The 15,350-nt window shown below is 43.5% G+C and overlaps 1 protein-coding gene across 1 annotated transcript in view; it reads left to right on the plus strand.

Annotated features, from left to right (window-relative positions):
• Window positions 1–15,067, plus strand: part of OXSR1 (oxidative stress responsive 1) — a gene marked incomplete at its 5' end in the record, with an annotated part of 77,009 nt that extends 61,942 nt beyond the window's left edge. Inside the window, 10 exons of the mRNA XM_008937318.1 lie at window positions 1,183–1,231; window positions 3,242–3,308; window positions 3,578–3,699; window positions 7,206–7,241; window positions 8,864–9,019; window positions 11,713–11,786; window positions 12,352–12,404; window positions 12,785–12,853; window positions 13,727–13,791; window positions 14,325–15,067. Coding sequence (XP_008935566.1) covers window positions 1,183–1,231; window positions 3,242–3,308; window positions 3,578–3,699; window positions 7,206–7,241; window positions 8,864–9,019; window positions 11,713–11,786; window positions 12,352–12,404; window positions 12,785–12,853; window positions 13,727–13,791; window positions 14,325–14,399 — 766 coding nt within the window. The remainder of the gene's footprint in view (window positions 1–1,182; window positions 1,232–3,241; window positions 3,309–3,577; window positions 3,700–7,205; window positions 7,242–8,863; window positions 9,020–11,712; window positions 11,787–12,351; window positions 12,405–12,784; window positions 12,854–13,726; window positions 13,792–14,324) is intronic.
• Between the last annotated feature and the right edge of the window lie 283 nt (window positions 15,068–15,350).

Here is a 15,350-nt window from a genome sequence, read left to right on the forward strand (position 1 = left end):
CCATCCAGCCTGGTCTTGAACACTTCCAGTGTTGGGACATCCACAGCTTCCCTGGGAAACCTGTTCCTGTACCTCACTGCCCTCACAGCAAAGAACTTCTTCCTAATTTATAATCTAAATTCTACCCTCTTCCAGTTTGAACCCAGTGCCCCTTCTCCTATCAGTACAAGCTCTTGTAAAAAGTCCCTCACCAGCTTTTTTCTGGGCCCCCTTTGGATACTGGAAGGACACAATAAGGTCTCCCCAGAGACCTCTCTTCTGCAGGCTGAACAACCTCAGCTCTCTCAGCCTGTCCTCAAAGGAGAGGGTTTCCAGCCCTCTGATCATCTTTGGCCCATTTCTGCACCTGCTCCAACAGGTCCATGTCTTTCTTGTGTTGGGGGCTCCAGAGCTGGACACAACACTCCAGGAGGGGTCTCATGAGAGTGGAGCAGAGGAGCAGAATCCCTTCCATCAGCCTGCTGGCCACGCTGCTTTTGATGCACCCCAGGATACTTTCTGGGCTACACTCACACGTTGTTGGCTCCTGTTGGGCTCTATATCAACCAGCACCCCCAGGTCTTTCTCCTCAGGGCTGCTCTCAGTCCATACTGTCAGTCCAGCCTGTATTTGTGCTTGGGACACAGGAACAATGTGCTGGTACTTTCTTCTATAGCCCTGAGTCTTTAGAAAGCTTCTTTTAAACTGACCAAGAGTTCTCTCTTACTTACCAGTGTAACTTACAGGGGAAAGTAGTTTGTACTTGTTCCTTTCCTAGCAAAGGTTGCTCGTCCTGCCCGTGTTTAATAGAACTAATTACACACATATAATCAAGTACCTCTGAAATAACTCTGTTACCTGCACGTGGTGAGTGCTGTACTGCTGCTGTAGGTGATCATCCTTCATGGCAATTTTGGGCAAATTGTTTCTGTGACCCTCTTAAACTGGCATCAAAATAGGAGCAACTTCTCCCCTCCTCCCCCAGGTTACTCACTGCTTTTGATCCTTTGACCAGAATACACTGAATGTTGAGAAGACTGCTGGAGTGAAATTTACTTGGAATACGTTGACTGATTTTTAGGGGAATTGTGCAGGAGAAGCTGATGCCCTTGTGAAGTGTCACATTAAAACAAACTACAGCAACCTGTTGTGTTGAAAGGGAGCACTTATAACTGTCTTTTCTACATCTGTTTTTATTGACAGGCCGACAGCAGCAGAGCTCTTAAGACACAAATTTTTCACGAAAGCAAAGGTAAGACAACCCTTCCTGAGCTGATCTGTGCAGAGGGCTTTGCAGAGGTGTGATGGGTCTGGTGACAGCTTTATTGGCAGGAGTGTGGGCTGTTTCACTCGGGGCCAGCATAGCTGGGCGAATTGAATGGGTCATTGTGAGCAAACAGAATGAAACCCCTCTTCTGTACCTCCCTGTGCATGCTGCTATTAAGAGAAATTATCTAGAAATTCTTGAGCATTTCGGTGTCTTTCAGTGGCTTTTGGGGTTTTTTTTCTTCTCTTGTAACGGTGCCATTCTGGCTGCCTGTCCAACCATAAAGGTCTCTGTGGCAGTAAATGTAACTTATATTTTAGTAAACTCTATAATCAGTCTGCATGCAAAGCAGTGAATGAGGCCCACTGTGCAGATGGGTGCCTGAAACTATTTCACCCTGTGTTGCCTTATGGAAAGTGAAGATCCTGTGATAGAAAATAGTAGGAAACTCCTATTTCCAGCCTTGAAGCAAATTGCCAGTGAGCATTTATGTAATTAGTGCCTGGAGGTTTGTGCATGTGCAGTGTTCAAGGTCTTACTGATGGAGACAGACAGAAATAATATGAGGGAGAATTTAAATTTCTATGGGAATGAGGAAATGTTTTCTATTTGCTTATTTTTTCTTTGGTGTGTTTGTGTTCAAAATACATGGATGGGTTTTATAGCAGAATGCAGATTAAACTGTCAAAAAGATTTTTGATACCTGGGATAGCACAGCAGCATCACCAATTAATCCAAATAGTTTTTAGCTCCCATATTAAGATGCTTAAATAGTCCCATCTAGGTATCTGTACAGGAGCTGGACATCCCTTTGAAGTTGACAGAAATCTAGAAAGTGCAACCAAGGAAGTGGAGAGTGAGCCAGTTTAGGAAAGGGAAGAGTTTGCTTTAGGACAAGTTTAATTGATGTCTGGAGGCACACTTGGTGTCCAAAGTGACAAGATGGTTTACACATTGTTGACCTTTCTCCGTTTGGTGATGTGAGTTCTGGTTCATGTTATACTTCATTGTGTGTAAAATCTCTTCACCCTTTCTTTCAGCTGCTGCAGAGTAACTTATTAGCATCTGTGGTGATAGAAAATTAACACTGGTGTAAATGAGGCAATCTTTAAGCTGCCACCCACAGTGAAAATGTGCTAGTTCACAGGCAGTGCTGAGGGGCTGTCCTTCACCAGCCCCTTCCAAACTGACAGCTGCAACTTGAGGACAGGAGAGCCCAACTTCTATACAACCCATCTTCAACCATATATTTAAATACAGTCTTTCTTAGGTCAAAATGTGTTTTGATAATGCTGAGAGACACTTGTCAGGAACTGAGTGTGCTTCTTGAGGCTCCCTGTGCTGCGTGTGAGAAACCATCACAGGGAGCTCCTGGGAGTGCTTCATGGGCAGAGGTGGCCCCAGGGCTGTCCAGCCTCCCTCCTGTGGTGTGGAATCCCCAGCCAGAGCCCAGTGCTAATGGCAGGGTGCTTGCCTGGCCTGCTCCCCCTGCAGCCAAGTGGTTGGAATATTGCCCCAATTCCTTGGTCTTGTTACTCTAGCAGAGAGGGATTCCTGCACAACATCTGAGGTTTGCCTTGGACAGTTGCACAGGCATAAATTTAGAGGTAAGATGAAACAAAGGGGTTGGATCCAGGTGGTTTGGTAGCTGCAAATGGAAAAGTGCCAAGTGTCTCAGCAGGGTATCAGATGCTGCAGTGTAATAAGCATGTTCCCCAGTAAATCAGACAGAATAGTATACAGCTCCTTGATGGTTAATCCCATATCCCTTTGCACAGGGGAAGTGCCACTGCTAGCTGAGAAGGGTGTTCAGGGTGAAGCATCACATGCTGTAGGCCAAAGGGAGAAAGTGGTTAGCATCTTGGGGGGGAATGGGGATGAAACGTGTGAAACACTTGCTGCTAGAAATAGCTTCACAGTTTCTTTGTCAGATACACTGAAGGAATCAAAGGGCTTTTTCAGCAATGCAAATGTTTGGTATTTTCTCTTTTGCAGAATAAGGAATTTTTACAAGAGAAGATGTTGCAGAGAGCACCAACAATAACTGAAAGATCTAAAAAGGTACCCCAAACCTTCTGGGCTCTTGCTGTTACAAGCCTAGTCGTTTTTTTTATGCTGTTGTTCACATCTTTAACAAGAACTATTGCAGCACAGCACTTTCTAGATACAGAGGTATCTTAGATATCTCAATGAAGGTCTCTAGCACCCTGGCAGGTGATGCAACCTGCAGTGCTCTTGTGCTATTTCTCCTAAAAAGATCAACTGCAGAAACTGTCTGCTTGACACATCAGCTTTCTGCCTTTGTGCCTTTGTGCCTTTGTGCCGAAGGATTCCGGAGAGTTCCAGGTTCCAGCGGGCGTCTTCATAAGACTGAAGATGGTGGCTGGGAATGGAGTGATGATGAACTAGATGAAGAAAGTGAGGAAGGCAGAGCAGCAATTTCACAGCTCAGGGTGGGTCCTCAAACTCCAGTAGCTCTACTGTCTCTGTTTTGTTTTCTGTGTATGTCTAAACATCCCTGGGATCCCTGTGGCCTGAAGTGTGATAACACAGTAAGTTATAATCCCTCCCCTTGAGTTTGTAGGGGAAGCAGACTGAAGGTTGAGGAAATTGTACTGCTCTCTTTTGTGTCATTCTGGGGCACGGCTGGGTTGTGTTCAGGCGTGTTGAGCATAATTTGGAACAGGAATTCCAATGGTCTGCTCCCAGCTCAGCACACTCATTCACTTGAGCTAGGATATTCTCTTTGTTTTTAAGGGTGCTGACTGTTTGAGATTCTTCTGGAAGTGTCAGGAGAGGGTTTTTTGTCCTCCTGCCCTCTCCAGGCTGGAGCTGCAGTCAACAGGGCCTGTGGTTATAGCTGATACCTCAAACACAGGGGCCCTGGTTCTCTCCTCTCAGTTACACTGAAGTCAGTTAGTCCTAGCAGAAAATGTTACAGCATCCCTGAAGTCACAAGGAGTGATTGGTCTCGCACTTGAAAATCCTTCAAAAACCACCTTCCTCTCTTCTAACACATACACAAAAAAGCCCAAACCCAGGATAACCCCCAGAAGCACAGGAATAATGTGGACTGATCAACTACGAGGTGACAATAAATTCCCAAATTGTCTTCCCCCGTGGTCAGCAGTGTGGATTTTGGCTGTGATGACTTGCCTGTTCCCTTTTCACATAACCTGAAGTGGTCTTACATGTTTTAATCATTCTGTAATTGAATTAGTGAGGCAGGGAAGGATTCTTTGAGGAATCTTTTCAAAATGAAAGGGGTAAAAAAAAAAAAGCAATATTGGTTTGAAGCATTTATCCCTTTACAACTTTAACTTTTCTCATTTCTCTTTGGATTCTTTATGGAATCTTTTCAAAATGAAAGGGTTTAAAAAAAAGCAATATTGGTTTGAAGCATTTATCCCTTTACAACTAACTTTTCTCATTTCTCTTTCATTGATCTTCCTTCTGCTGGTGTTCTGTATAGACAATTAAATACTAAATGCAAGATTTTGCATCTTTTTACCATTCTTTGAAATGCTTGGGGTTTTTAAAGGCTGTTAATGATATAATAATTCCATACTTTGTGGCAGCAACTATTGTGACTTTTAAAAGAGTTTACTGTAGCCAGCTTCATCTTACATAGTCAGGGGGGATCTCTTGGTACCAGATGGCTGCTGCTGAAATTCTTGATGCTTTATGAGCTGAAATATTCAAAATTCCTTTTGTAGCTTAAAGTAGAATGAAATTTTAGGAGGCAATATTGTAAAATAACCAAACTGTATTTCAGATATTACTTAGAACTTGTTCTCTCTTGTCCTAAAGCTCAGGGTACTATGACTTAACACTGTTTACTGTGTTTGGAACAGTACTTACCTGTTTCATTCCTTTTATGCAGAAAAAAGCAGATGGGCACACACATTTGCAAGCTCTTTCTTAAGACTTTTTTTTTTTTTTCTTGAAGCTTTGGCACATATCCTTGTACTGCTGTCTGTTCTGATCACTAATTTGGGCTGTGCTTGACATTTACCTCTGGGTCTCCTGTTCAAGAAACTTTTAGGATGGGTTTTGGAGTAGAAGGTCTCAATTCAGTGTCCTAAATGTAGGTGTATATTGCTGTTCTGGAGGCACCCTGTGTAGACATAACACAGAACTTTAGGAAACTTGTGGCTTTCATAGGATCGTGGAATGGTTTGGGCTGGAAGGGATCTTAGACCTCACCACGTGTCAGCCTGGGTACTTGACTCCTGCCCTGGATGTCTTTCCCCTGCAGAGCTTTTGGGTCATTTCCTTCTACCCAAAGCTGAAAGGACAGGAAGCCTTGTCCCTCTCCTGCACTTCATCCCTTCTGAAGCAGTTTTAAGACTTGTATCCAAACTGTCAGTTTGCCATGAATACAGTGGTGTCATGGTGGGCTAGTGTTTATCCTGTGTTTTTGGCCATATTTCAGAGTATAAACTCCACCTGTCTGTAATCCCTCTGCACGTTTAACCAAGTTGTAGATTAGAATGACTCCTGTTAACTAGGTGTCACCTTCTATGTAGATGATCTTTGCAGGTCCTTTCCAACCCAAACCATTCTGTGATTCCATCTGTACCTGCATTTTATTGCTATCAGCCTTAAAGCAGAGGGATGCCTTGCAGATTGACTTAATTTGCTAAAATACTGAAGTATTAACCTGTGTAAAAGCATCTACACAGAGGAAAAGAGTTTGTATGTTGCTGCCTGGACTCTTAAATCATTCACCTTCCGTTCTCAATAAACCTGTGCAGTGGCCATGTGGTCACACTCCACTGCTTGCTCACATCTCTGGTTACACAAGCAACAGTCAGTTAGAACTAATATATTCTAACACATCTCCAAAGGTCATCCTATTTGTGCCTGAATTAGATAAATTTTTTTTAATGTTTATCCTGTTAGCTTTCAGTCTCTGTTCATGTTTTTTCTTTCCTTTACTTCTGTTTGCCATTTATCTGGGTTAGTTGTTAGCTGTGGGACAGGGCCAGTGTCTCCATGCTTGTCTGCAGTGTCTGGCACACTGATCTATCAGTCAGGCTCCTTTTGAGTTCTTCCTTGAGGCATCTGGGTACTCTTGGATATGAACTTTGTGCCTGGAAGGGCAGTGCTGCAGCTGTGGCCTGAAGATGTGGAGCATGGCTGTTTATTTCTAGGAGCAACGCCACATTTTTCATTTTGGCTGGTAGCTGTCAAGGAAAGAATCAGCATTTTGAGATGGATTTCAGGCCTTACCTTTCCAGCTGCATGACTTTTTTCCTGGCACTGGCTGCACATAGTCACTGTGAGGGAACTGTTCCTTCTCCTCCTCTCCAGAGGGCTTTGTGCAACTTGCTGGTCTGAGAATAAGACTTTTTAACCTTCTCTCCTGAGAAGCCTCTGGATCATATGTTAAAAAATGGCTCTGCTCTGCAGTTGTTAAGGTAGTGCCATTGGTTAATGCATGATCTGGGTCAACTTGTACTGTCTTAATCACAACCTGTCTGTTAGACCATTATGTGAAGGAAATTATTCTTTTAATCTCAGCATGCTCAAACCACCCCACCTGTCAAGCCATCTCCACATGTTAATGGACCTGTTAGAAGTCTGCAGACTTTCTTAATTGCAGGGCTTTCCAGGAGTACTTGGCCTTTCTTCCTGCCCACATGAAGTAGCTCATGGGAGTTATCTTTGTTTTACTGATAGGCAGAGATCAGTGGCATTGCTTTGACTGCACTTTCCTGGATTTTGCTGGTGGTGAACAGTGACAGCAGCTCAGGCAGTTGTGTGCCTGTTTCTGGGTGCTAGGATTAGGTTGCCAACAAGTTGTGTGGTGTCCCTTTTATTATGCATCTTAATACAAGTATGTAACTTGAAAGACATGATGTGGATTCCTTACGTCCAGTGTGGTTCTGACAAGTCCCTCTAGTCTGTAAGTTTTACTCTTGTCTAGGCACTGACAGTATTTTCTCTCTTTCAGTCTCCCAGAGTGAAAGAACCTCTACAGAATTCCGAGGTAAGTTGTAATTGCAAATGGTTTTTCAAAATGACTCCTGGTTACTGCTGTTGTTTTGAGGAACATGTTTTTATTAGCCTTTGAAAACAATAGTGTGAAGTAGAAGTTGCTGTTTAGCTGAACTCTGGTTGAAAACCTTCATAGGCTTTGTAATCATAGACTGTGTAATGCCAAGAGGTCTTCCTGAGGTAAATTTGGTGTGTATCTTTTCAATTTTACTTGCAATGGCAAAAGTGACTATGTTGTAAGATAATGAATTGGTCACAGGAATAATCTGAAGCAGAACAGCAGTGTTACACAACACAACACAATTCTAAAATGTCTGTTTTACATAGTCTAATTCACTGCTTTGGAACCTGTGCTCAGAACCATCAAATAAAGTTGTAGTAATCTTTGATAGCAGACAAACTTCAAGTGCGCTTTATAATCTGCCTTCAATTCTGTTGTATGTTTTTTACATTAGAAATATTAGTATATCATATCTTTGCATGATAGAGCCTGCTTATCTGCTAGAGAACGTGCCTTTCTTTTCCCTGCTTGTGTAGAAAGATAAACAGAGGTGTCTCCTAGAAATTATTCTTGGGTTAGACTGTCTTGTTCTTCCTTCTTCTGTTTCCAAGAATTAATTAGAAAGGGAGATCTTAAAGACTACAGTTCTACCACTATCATTTGACATAAACTCCAAATTAAAAGAAAAAGCTGGAAACCAAAATCCCTGTGGGATGAATTTCCCCATTGTATTTATACATACCTTAATATATTTTGTGATTTGGAGATCTGCTGGCCAGGTTTCCAATATTCAAGGTGATTAATGTTTTCTACAATTTAGCAGAGTAAGTTGGAGGGCACACTGAAGAAGTGCCATTGAGCTTACAGTTTGTTGGGTACTGTGCCAAAATCAGTTTCTCTTTTCTGAATAACACAAGAGCTAAATAAAGTTAAACTTCCATTTAACTCACTTCCCCCACCTTCAAAGTCCATATGATACTTTTTCTTTTTTGCAAGGGACTACCTTTAGTAAGTCCAATTCTAAATGGTCTTGTCTTGTGTGTTTCAAAGAACTTAAGCTCTGAATTCACTTTTCAGCTGAATATCCAGATTGCTCTGACTCTGACATTTGTTTTACAAGTGGATAAGTTGCTGATAGTTATCTTAATGCTTTGCTAGGTTGTGTTCCCTGAAAGGAACTACAAGCCAAAGCAGAGTTGCTCTGCTGTGACTGAATGACTTCTTGGAAAATAAATAGGACTGGATTCCAAGAACAGGGAAGCTAAAGGATAGGGTGCTCTCTGAGCTAGGACAAGATCTCTGTGCATCCAGGCTTGCTAGCTGCAGCATGTAATTTTTGTCCAAGATCCACAGTCATGCTGCTATCTTGGTTTCTTTTCCTTCTTTACTGGTGAGTAAAACTGCAAATATTTGGACAGAAGGGGTTTCTGGACTTAAGGACACATCAAACCCCTTGAACACTAACTTGAGATCAATCTTGGTGTCCTGGAGGCCTGGGAATGCACTTGGCATTGAATGTCTCTTAGTGGCAAACAAGGACTTCTTGGAAAGTTGCTGCTTGAGTCAGAACTCTTGAGTTCCTTTTCTCGTTAAAACACTTTTTTTGCTTGCAGCTATTCCCATCAGCTGAGCCTCCAGGTCCTTCACTCAATGCTCCAGCACAGGCACCTACTCAACTACCTCAGGCTGCAGGACAAGTACCTGCACAACCTCAAACTGCTGTACCTCCACCTAGCCAGGCTCCTCCAGCAGCCCCAGCAGCAGCCCAGGTAAGAGCAGAAACCCCTTGTACCAGCCTTCAGCTTTGCACTTAGCTCTTCTATTCCAGATGTGCTAGAACGGTCTGAAGCCATGAAAGTTGCTTCTCTGGAGTTGATTTAGTGCTGCTGCTTATGCAGAAGTGACAGTGGCCAGGTGTGGAGTATTTTCATTCTTATTCGGTGGGGGGGCAATGCCTCTTTACACTGTTTAGGGAGTGGACTGTGGCTTGGGGCAGGGTTAAAGGTAAGCAAAAAGAAACAGTGTCATTTAAGTGGCAGTTGCTTGCTCCTGATGTTTAAGGTGCATCACAAACAGGCTCTGATTGTGTATCTCAGCACTGCTGGCACTGAGGGGATGAGAGTGGAGAGAAAAGTGAGAGGAAGAAACGTGCAAGTTCTCCAGACCTCAAGAGGAGAGCCAGGAGGCCTAGATTAAAACTGTCCATGTAGCAGACAAAAACTAGTGGAGAAACCCCATCTTTGGGAAGCTTTGAACCTTGTGGTGCTTTCAGACGCTTCCATTTCAAGTAGAGAGAGGAGAATGGACCTTGGAGGGGAAGTTCAGGGCATGTGGAAGCTTGATGAGCTTGTTTGATTCTTAGCTACATCACCCCAAAGTGTAGGGGGTATAGGTCAGGTAGGCAGGAACAGCAAAGTCAGGGAAGAGCTCTGAATTGTGTTAAAAAGAAAAATGGCCAACCCAAATCATTATGAGTCACTTGTAACGTGTCTTGTGGCTTGCTGGGCTAGAGCACCTGCCAGACTCCTGCTTGGTGACACCTCTTTTTATAAAAAACACCCAAGTCCACGTTTGTTGGTGGGGAGAGGCTGTCACTGTTGGATGGGGCTGAGCTACCATCACCTTGGGCAGACCCCAGGGGAAAAGACTTGGCAGCGTTGGTCAGAAAATAACTCTTAGAGTTTTTCCTTCCTAGAAATGTTTCATTATTTTAAAGACTGCAGAAGGATAGGTGGGACCCTTCACTGCAGCCAGCTCATGGTCTGTGCACAAAACCACTAAAGGCAGTGCATGAGTCGTTAAATGGAATTGGTGGAGTTGGGCTCTGACACATTCTTGGCCACCTTAAATGTAGCTTTAATACTTAAACCCATTCAGATCTCTTGAAAAAGGGCCAGTGTTTAATCCCTGAATTTTATGCAGCAGTTGAAACGCCAGCAGCAGTGAAGGCCAGGACTCTATTTGGTAAAATAGAAGTAGTGGTGTTGGTCTCAGTCGATTTGCTCTAGCAGAGTCTCCTGCTCCCTGCCATTAGTGCCCAACAGCTTTTCTGTTGGTAGATTGTTCTAAAGTGAACTTCAATACTGTTGTGTCAGTGTGTTCTTCTTTGTGGCTCTGTGTCAGTATGTTCTTTTATAGCTCTTTGATGTCAGTATGTTCTTCCTTACAGCTCTTTATCTGTCTGTTATTCTTTATAGCTCTCCTCTAGTCCATGTAGCTCATTGGTTACTGTTTTGCCGACCTCTGGGCTTCACTGTGAACCCATGTTTGTTTTCACTGACTTCTTCTTTATGGCTCTATGTCAGTATGTTCTTCTTCTATAGCTCTTTGATGTCAGTATGTTCTTCCTTACAGCTCTTTATCTGTCTGTTATTCTTTATAGCTCTCCTCTAGTCCATGTAGCTCATTGGTTACTGTTTTGCAGACCTCTGGGCTTCACTGTGAACCCATGTTTGTTTTCACTGACCTGGTTAAGCTCTCAGCTTCAACAGAAACAAGATTGTGATCAGCAGCTCTGAGCTGCATTGCTGACACAAGAGCATCAACAGATGGAACAAAATATTTAACTTAAAGGTTTTTGGTTTTTGTCTCATAAAGAACCAAGTAACCTAGATGAAAAAACTTGGTCAGGACTTCTGGGCCTAAATGATCAGCCTAGCATTGTGTCTGTCTTTTTACTGTAGGTTTAAAGTCCCTGCCTCAGCATGTGCAATACAGGTGACTTGTGCAGTGGAAGAGTGATTGACCCTTCTCTGTTTTGTTTGGGCTTTTTTTTGGTGAAGACTGATTAACAATTAGCCTTTTACTGGAAGTATCACAAGTGCTGTAAAGATGGACACCTCCTGGATCTTTCCTATTGGAAATCTGCTGACCAATTTAACATGCTTTGATTACACATTCCAATAATTACTCAGAAGTAATTTAGAAGTGAAAATAGGCAGCTGTAAAATTGCTGCTAGGTGCTCTTTTAAACTCTTTACAAAAGCTCTTACAAGCTCTTTAAAGCCTTTGAGTTCACACAAAAGTAGCTGAGGGTATATGCCAACCTGCCAATTAAATTATTTCCTAGGTACTCTTCACAAGTGGGTACTGCCCCCTTCTCGGGGCAGGGTTTAAAACACAGGAGCTCTTGAAGCTGTCATGAGTGCCCCAAAACCTGAAGTTTTGATGCAAAGCAAGCAGTCTTTTTACATTAAGCACTTCTGAAGTCTCCTGGAACTTTGACATTGCTCAAAGTCGTGTAGCTTTTACACTTTCCAAGACAATTGTAAAGAGAAGCTCCTGGGTTACTATTTAAGCATGAAGTTCTCCTGTCTCATTAGTCTGTTGTCTTTTTTCATTGTAGTGTCATGATTCCACTGTGAGTTAAACTTTGATTTGTAGTTGATAAAGGTTATCTCTAGTTTTAAAACCAAAGAAAGGAAGTGCTGATCTGCTTTAAAATCATGTCATGCTGTTGCAGGCCCCACCTGCCCCTGCTGCAGCCCCGGTACAGGAAGATACGAAAGTCCCCATCAGCCTTGTACTAAGGTTAAGGTAAGGACACAAACCTGACCTGTTCTGTCAAAGTGAGCTTTTGTAGAGAGAGACATTGAAAGACAGCTGTAGTTCATCCTGCCACCTGCCTTTTAACTAAAAGGGTGGTGATTCTGTGTTGTTTGTCAGGTTGGATTTCATCCACTCTTCTACAGCTGTGACCCACCGAATTATTCCACCTCTTCAGTTTGGCAATGACTGTAGACTGAAAGAGATTTTAATATGTGTATGAATATTCCTAAACTCTAACAGGATGGGAAGGAGGAATGAGCTGGGTTCCCTGAAGGGGAACAGGGATCCAGGGGTTCTGACCTTGTGCTGGACCATCTGATTATTCAGGAACTCACTTATCCTGGACTTTGGTCCACTCGGGCTCTGTCGGGTTGAGAGGCAGACTGTGCTAAGAGCCCTGCTTCAGATGCACATCTGGGTGGCTAGTGTCTGCCCTTTGAAGGGGAAGGGTGCAATGAATTCACTTCTCTTCACAGACTGATTATTGGGTGGCAGCCCTTTGTTTGGGGCACTGAACAGTGCAATGAAACCACCTCTTTTCTTCTTTCCACAGGAATTCAAAAAAAGAGCTTAATGATATTCGATTTGAATTTACCCCAGGGAGAGGTGAGCTGGTGGGAGATTCCTGTGTGTGAAGGGGAAGTTTGGTGTTTGGTGCTGTGTGTGGAAACCCTTTGTGAGTGTCCATAGTGCCTTCTAAAAGGCTTGCCTTGTGGTTGGGCTTGGAGCATTGCTGTTGAGAAGACCCTGCTTGTAAAACTGTTCATGGATATGCCCAAAGTGCAGCCTCTCAATGGATTCCAACTTGGAGTTTGACAGCACAGCTCAGAGCTGGCTGACTGCCTGGGGTGCACACAAATATCTGTCCTGTACACACAACACTTTTGCTCTTTGCTTTGTACAAGCTCCTTTAGTTTGTGTGGTCCCTTCACCAATGGGACAATTTCTATTATGTGGTGACTGGCTCTTGGTTTTTTCCCCAACAGATACTGCTGATGGTGTGTCTCAAGAGCTCATTTCAGCAGGTCTTGTTGATGGCAGAGATCTGGTAATAGGTAATTACTTTTTTTTTTTTCCTCCAACCATTTCAGTCATTTTTTGCATCTTTATAATGATCTGATCAGTGGGTACTAGGTGAGCTTGCTGTGGCCTTGGTTCTCTACCCTGCTGGCTCTACAAAACTGGTGTTAGTTTTCTGCTGATAGTTCTGTGCCAGCACGTTGAGGCAGCCCCCAGCATGGAAAAATATGATCTAGTTGGAAACATTATGCAGCAAATGTTCCTTGTACTAAAAACTGAAGGCTAATGGGTGCATTAGCTAACCCATTCTCATCTGACATCTTGCCAAACTGCTGCCAGAGCCCGTGCTGCTCCCAGGTCCTGCACAGGAGAGCTCTGGGACTGGGAACATCCAGGCTGCTTTGTTTGAAGCAGGGCTGAGGCAGTGTGAGGTGCACATTGTGTGGGGCTGAGCAGCCAGATGGACAGCTACCTCGAGCCACAGTTTGCTAAATAAGTGTCCCCTTCTGTGCAGTGGGTGAGACTTTGAAACCGCCAGCACTGCCTTTGTGTTTTGACTACGGCAAGCAAAGCTGTTCCTCATACACAGGCTGCAGCATCTGGAAAAGCTGCTGGTGCAAAATTCACTGGATTTCCAGCTGCAGGTGGGCAGGTTATTACCACTAATCCCACCACATCCAGGAGAAAATAGCTACCTCCAAAAAAAGGCATAGTAACAAACTTCAGCATTTTCACAGACTCAATCCACTTAAACCTAAAGCTTTAAACTAATGGAGATCTAAACTTGCTTATCATTTTTAAGAGTTCTAAGTTTGTTGAGTAATAAAATGAGGCTTAATGAGTTTGGGATGTTTCTCTTCAGCCTGTCCTAATATTTGTCCTTTCTTTTTTTGTGTGTGTGATTTCAGTTGCTGCTAATTTGCAGAAAATTGTGGAAGAGCCCCAAGCAAACAGATCTGTCACCTTCAAACTGGTATTTATTCCTGTTCCTAATTGAACAAGCTGTCACTTGCAAAGAAGAGGGCATTGCATGTTGATGCCTGTGGTGTTTACTGTGGGCATCTAATGCAGGCACTCTAAATCTTCCTCTTTTTCCCAAAGCTTCCTCCTGGTTGTCTAACAGTAGGCGATGCAGGCTCCCTGCTTGTGTCCTCTGATGTGTGAGCTGATGTGCTAATTCCCTTCTCCTGCCTAACAGGCACATCAAAATATTACAAAAGGGTATTTTCAAGGCTTGGAATTACTTGGCCAGAAAGGGCAGAAATACTTCAGGGTGGGTTAAGAAATACCACCAGCTTCTTTTTGGAGGAGGAGCATGGGGAGGGTCCAGGTACATTGTCTCTGAGCGGGAAGTGAGGAAGTGAAGCAGGGGGGCAAAAGAAGAGAGCTAAAACTAAAGGAAGGTGGGGTAGGAGAGGGGAAAGAAGGGCAGATGAATCCCGTGGTGGTGTGTTGGAGGGCAGGGTGTGTGTGTTGCTATTTGGATCTCTGTTCCTTGTGTTTCAGGCATCTGGTGTGGAAGGCTCAGATATTCCCGACGATGGCAAACTTATAGGATTTGCACAGCTCAGCATCAGCTAAACAATGGTCCCAGGAGATGTTTCCCAACTGAGAACCCACATGTGCATATTCGTAATGCTTCTGTTAGCCTAAATAAAACCACTACTGCCAAAGAATTGAACTACAGCCCCCTTCCTAGAAGCTTTAACATTTTCCTTAATAGGATCACCAACCTTCCTGAAATTACCGATGGCGTTTACACCTTTTGTAAACAACTCTCATGTTTTTGTATCTGTCATCTCAAACATGCAGATCCAACACCTCATTGCCTGCATGTTCATTTTATTATTGCCTTACTTTAAAGAAAAATACTACTGAGTACGAAGCAGGGGGGGTTCCACTGCTCTGATGATCTTGCCTAAGATGTTTGCTTACATGTGGTTTCATTTTTTTTTTTCACTTGCTATTTTTGCACAAGTTTTAATACCGAACGGATCTTTTTAGTTCTTTACCTGCTTCTCCTCCTATCTGAAACACCAATGTACATGTTGTTTGGGTCACCTGGAGTGCTGAGAATTCTGCTTCTCTTCGGCTGTGGTTTTTAAAACTGCTGGTTTGAGTGCTTGCACCTGAGAAAGCAAGTCAAGTCTTAACCCACGGGAGGGAGAACCACCTCCCCTTGTGTTTGTGTTTTTGAGAAGTTCCTTGATTTTTGAGGTGTTAGAAGTCAGTTTCCCTTTGTAAACTGCCTTAATTTTATTTTTTCATTTTACCATTTTGGTTCTCTCCACATGAGTGCCAGGCATGGCATGAGGGCTGAACCTTTTCATTTACATTAAGCAGTCTTTCCTCAAAACGTCTTTCATTCTGCATCTTAGACGTAGCCTGTGTTTGAAGCAGACCAGGGAGGCACTGCTGTCTGGAAGCATCTTTCAGGTGATCCACAGAACAGCCGCGGCCAGGGGGAGGAGAGCCCTGGCTCGCTCTGCCTTTGGAAGAGGTGAAGGTGGAACTGGCCTGACACCCCGTCTG

This window comes from Merops nubicus, unplaced genomic scaffold, assembly GCF_000691845.1.
Source record: "Merops nubicus isolate BGI_N331 unplaced genomic scaffold, ASM69184v1 scaffold783, whole genome shotgun sequence".
NCBI classification, from domain to species: domain Eukaryota; kingdom Metazoa; phylum Chordata; class Aves; order Coraciiformes; family Meropidae; genus Merops; species Merops nubicus.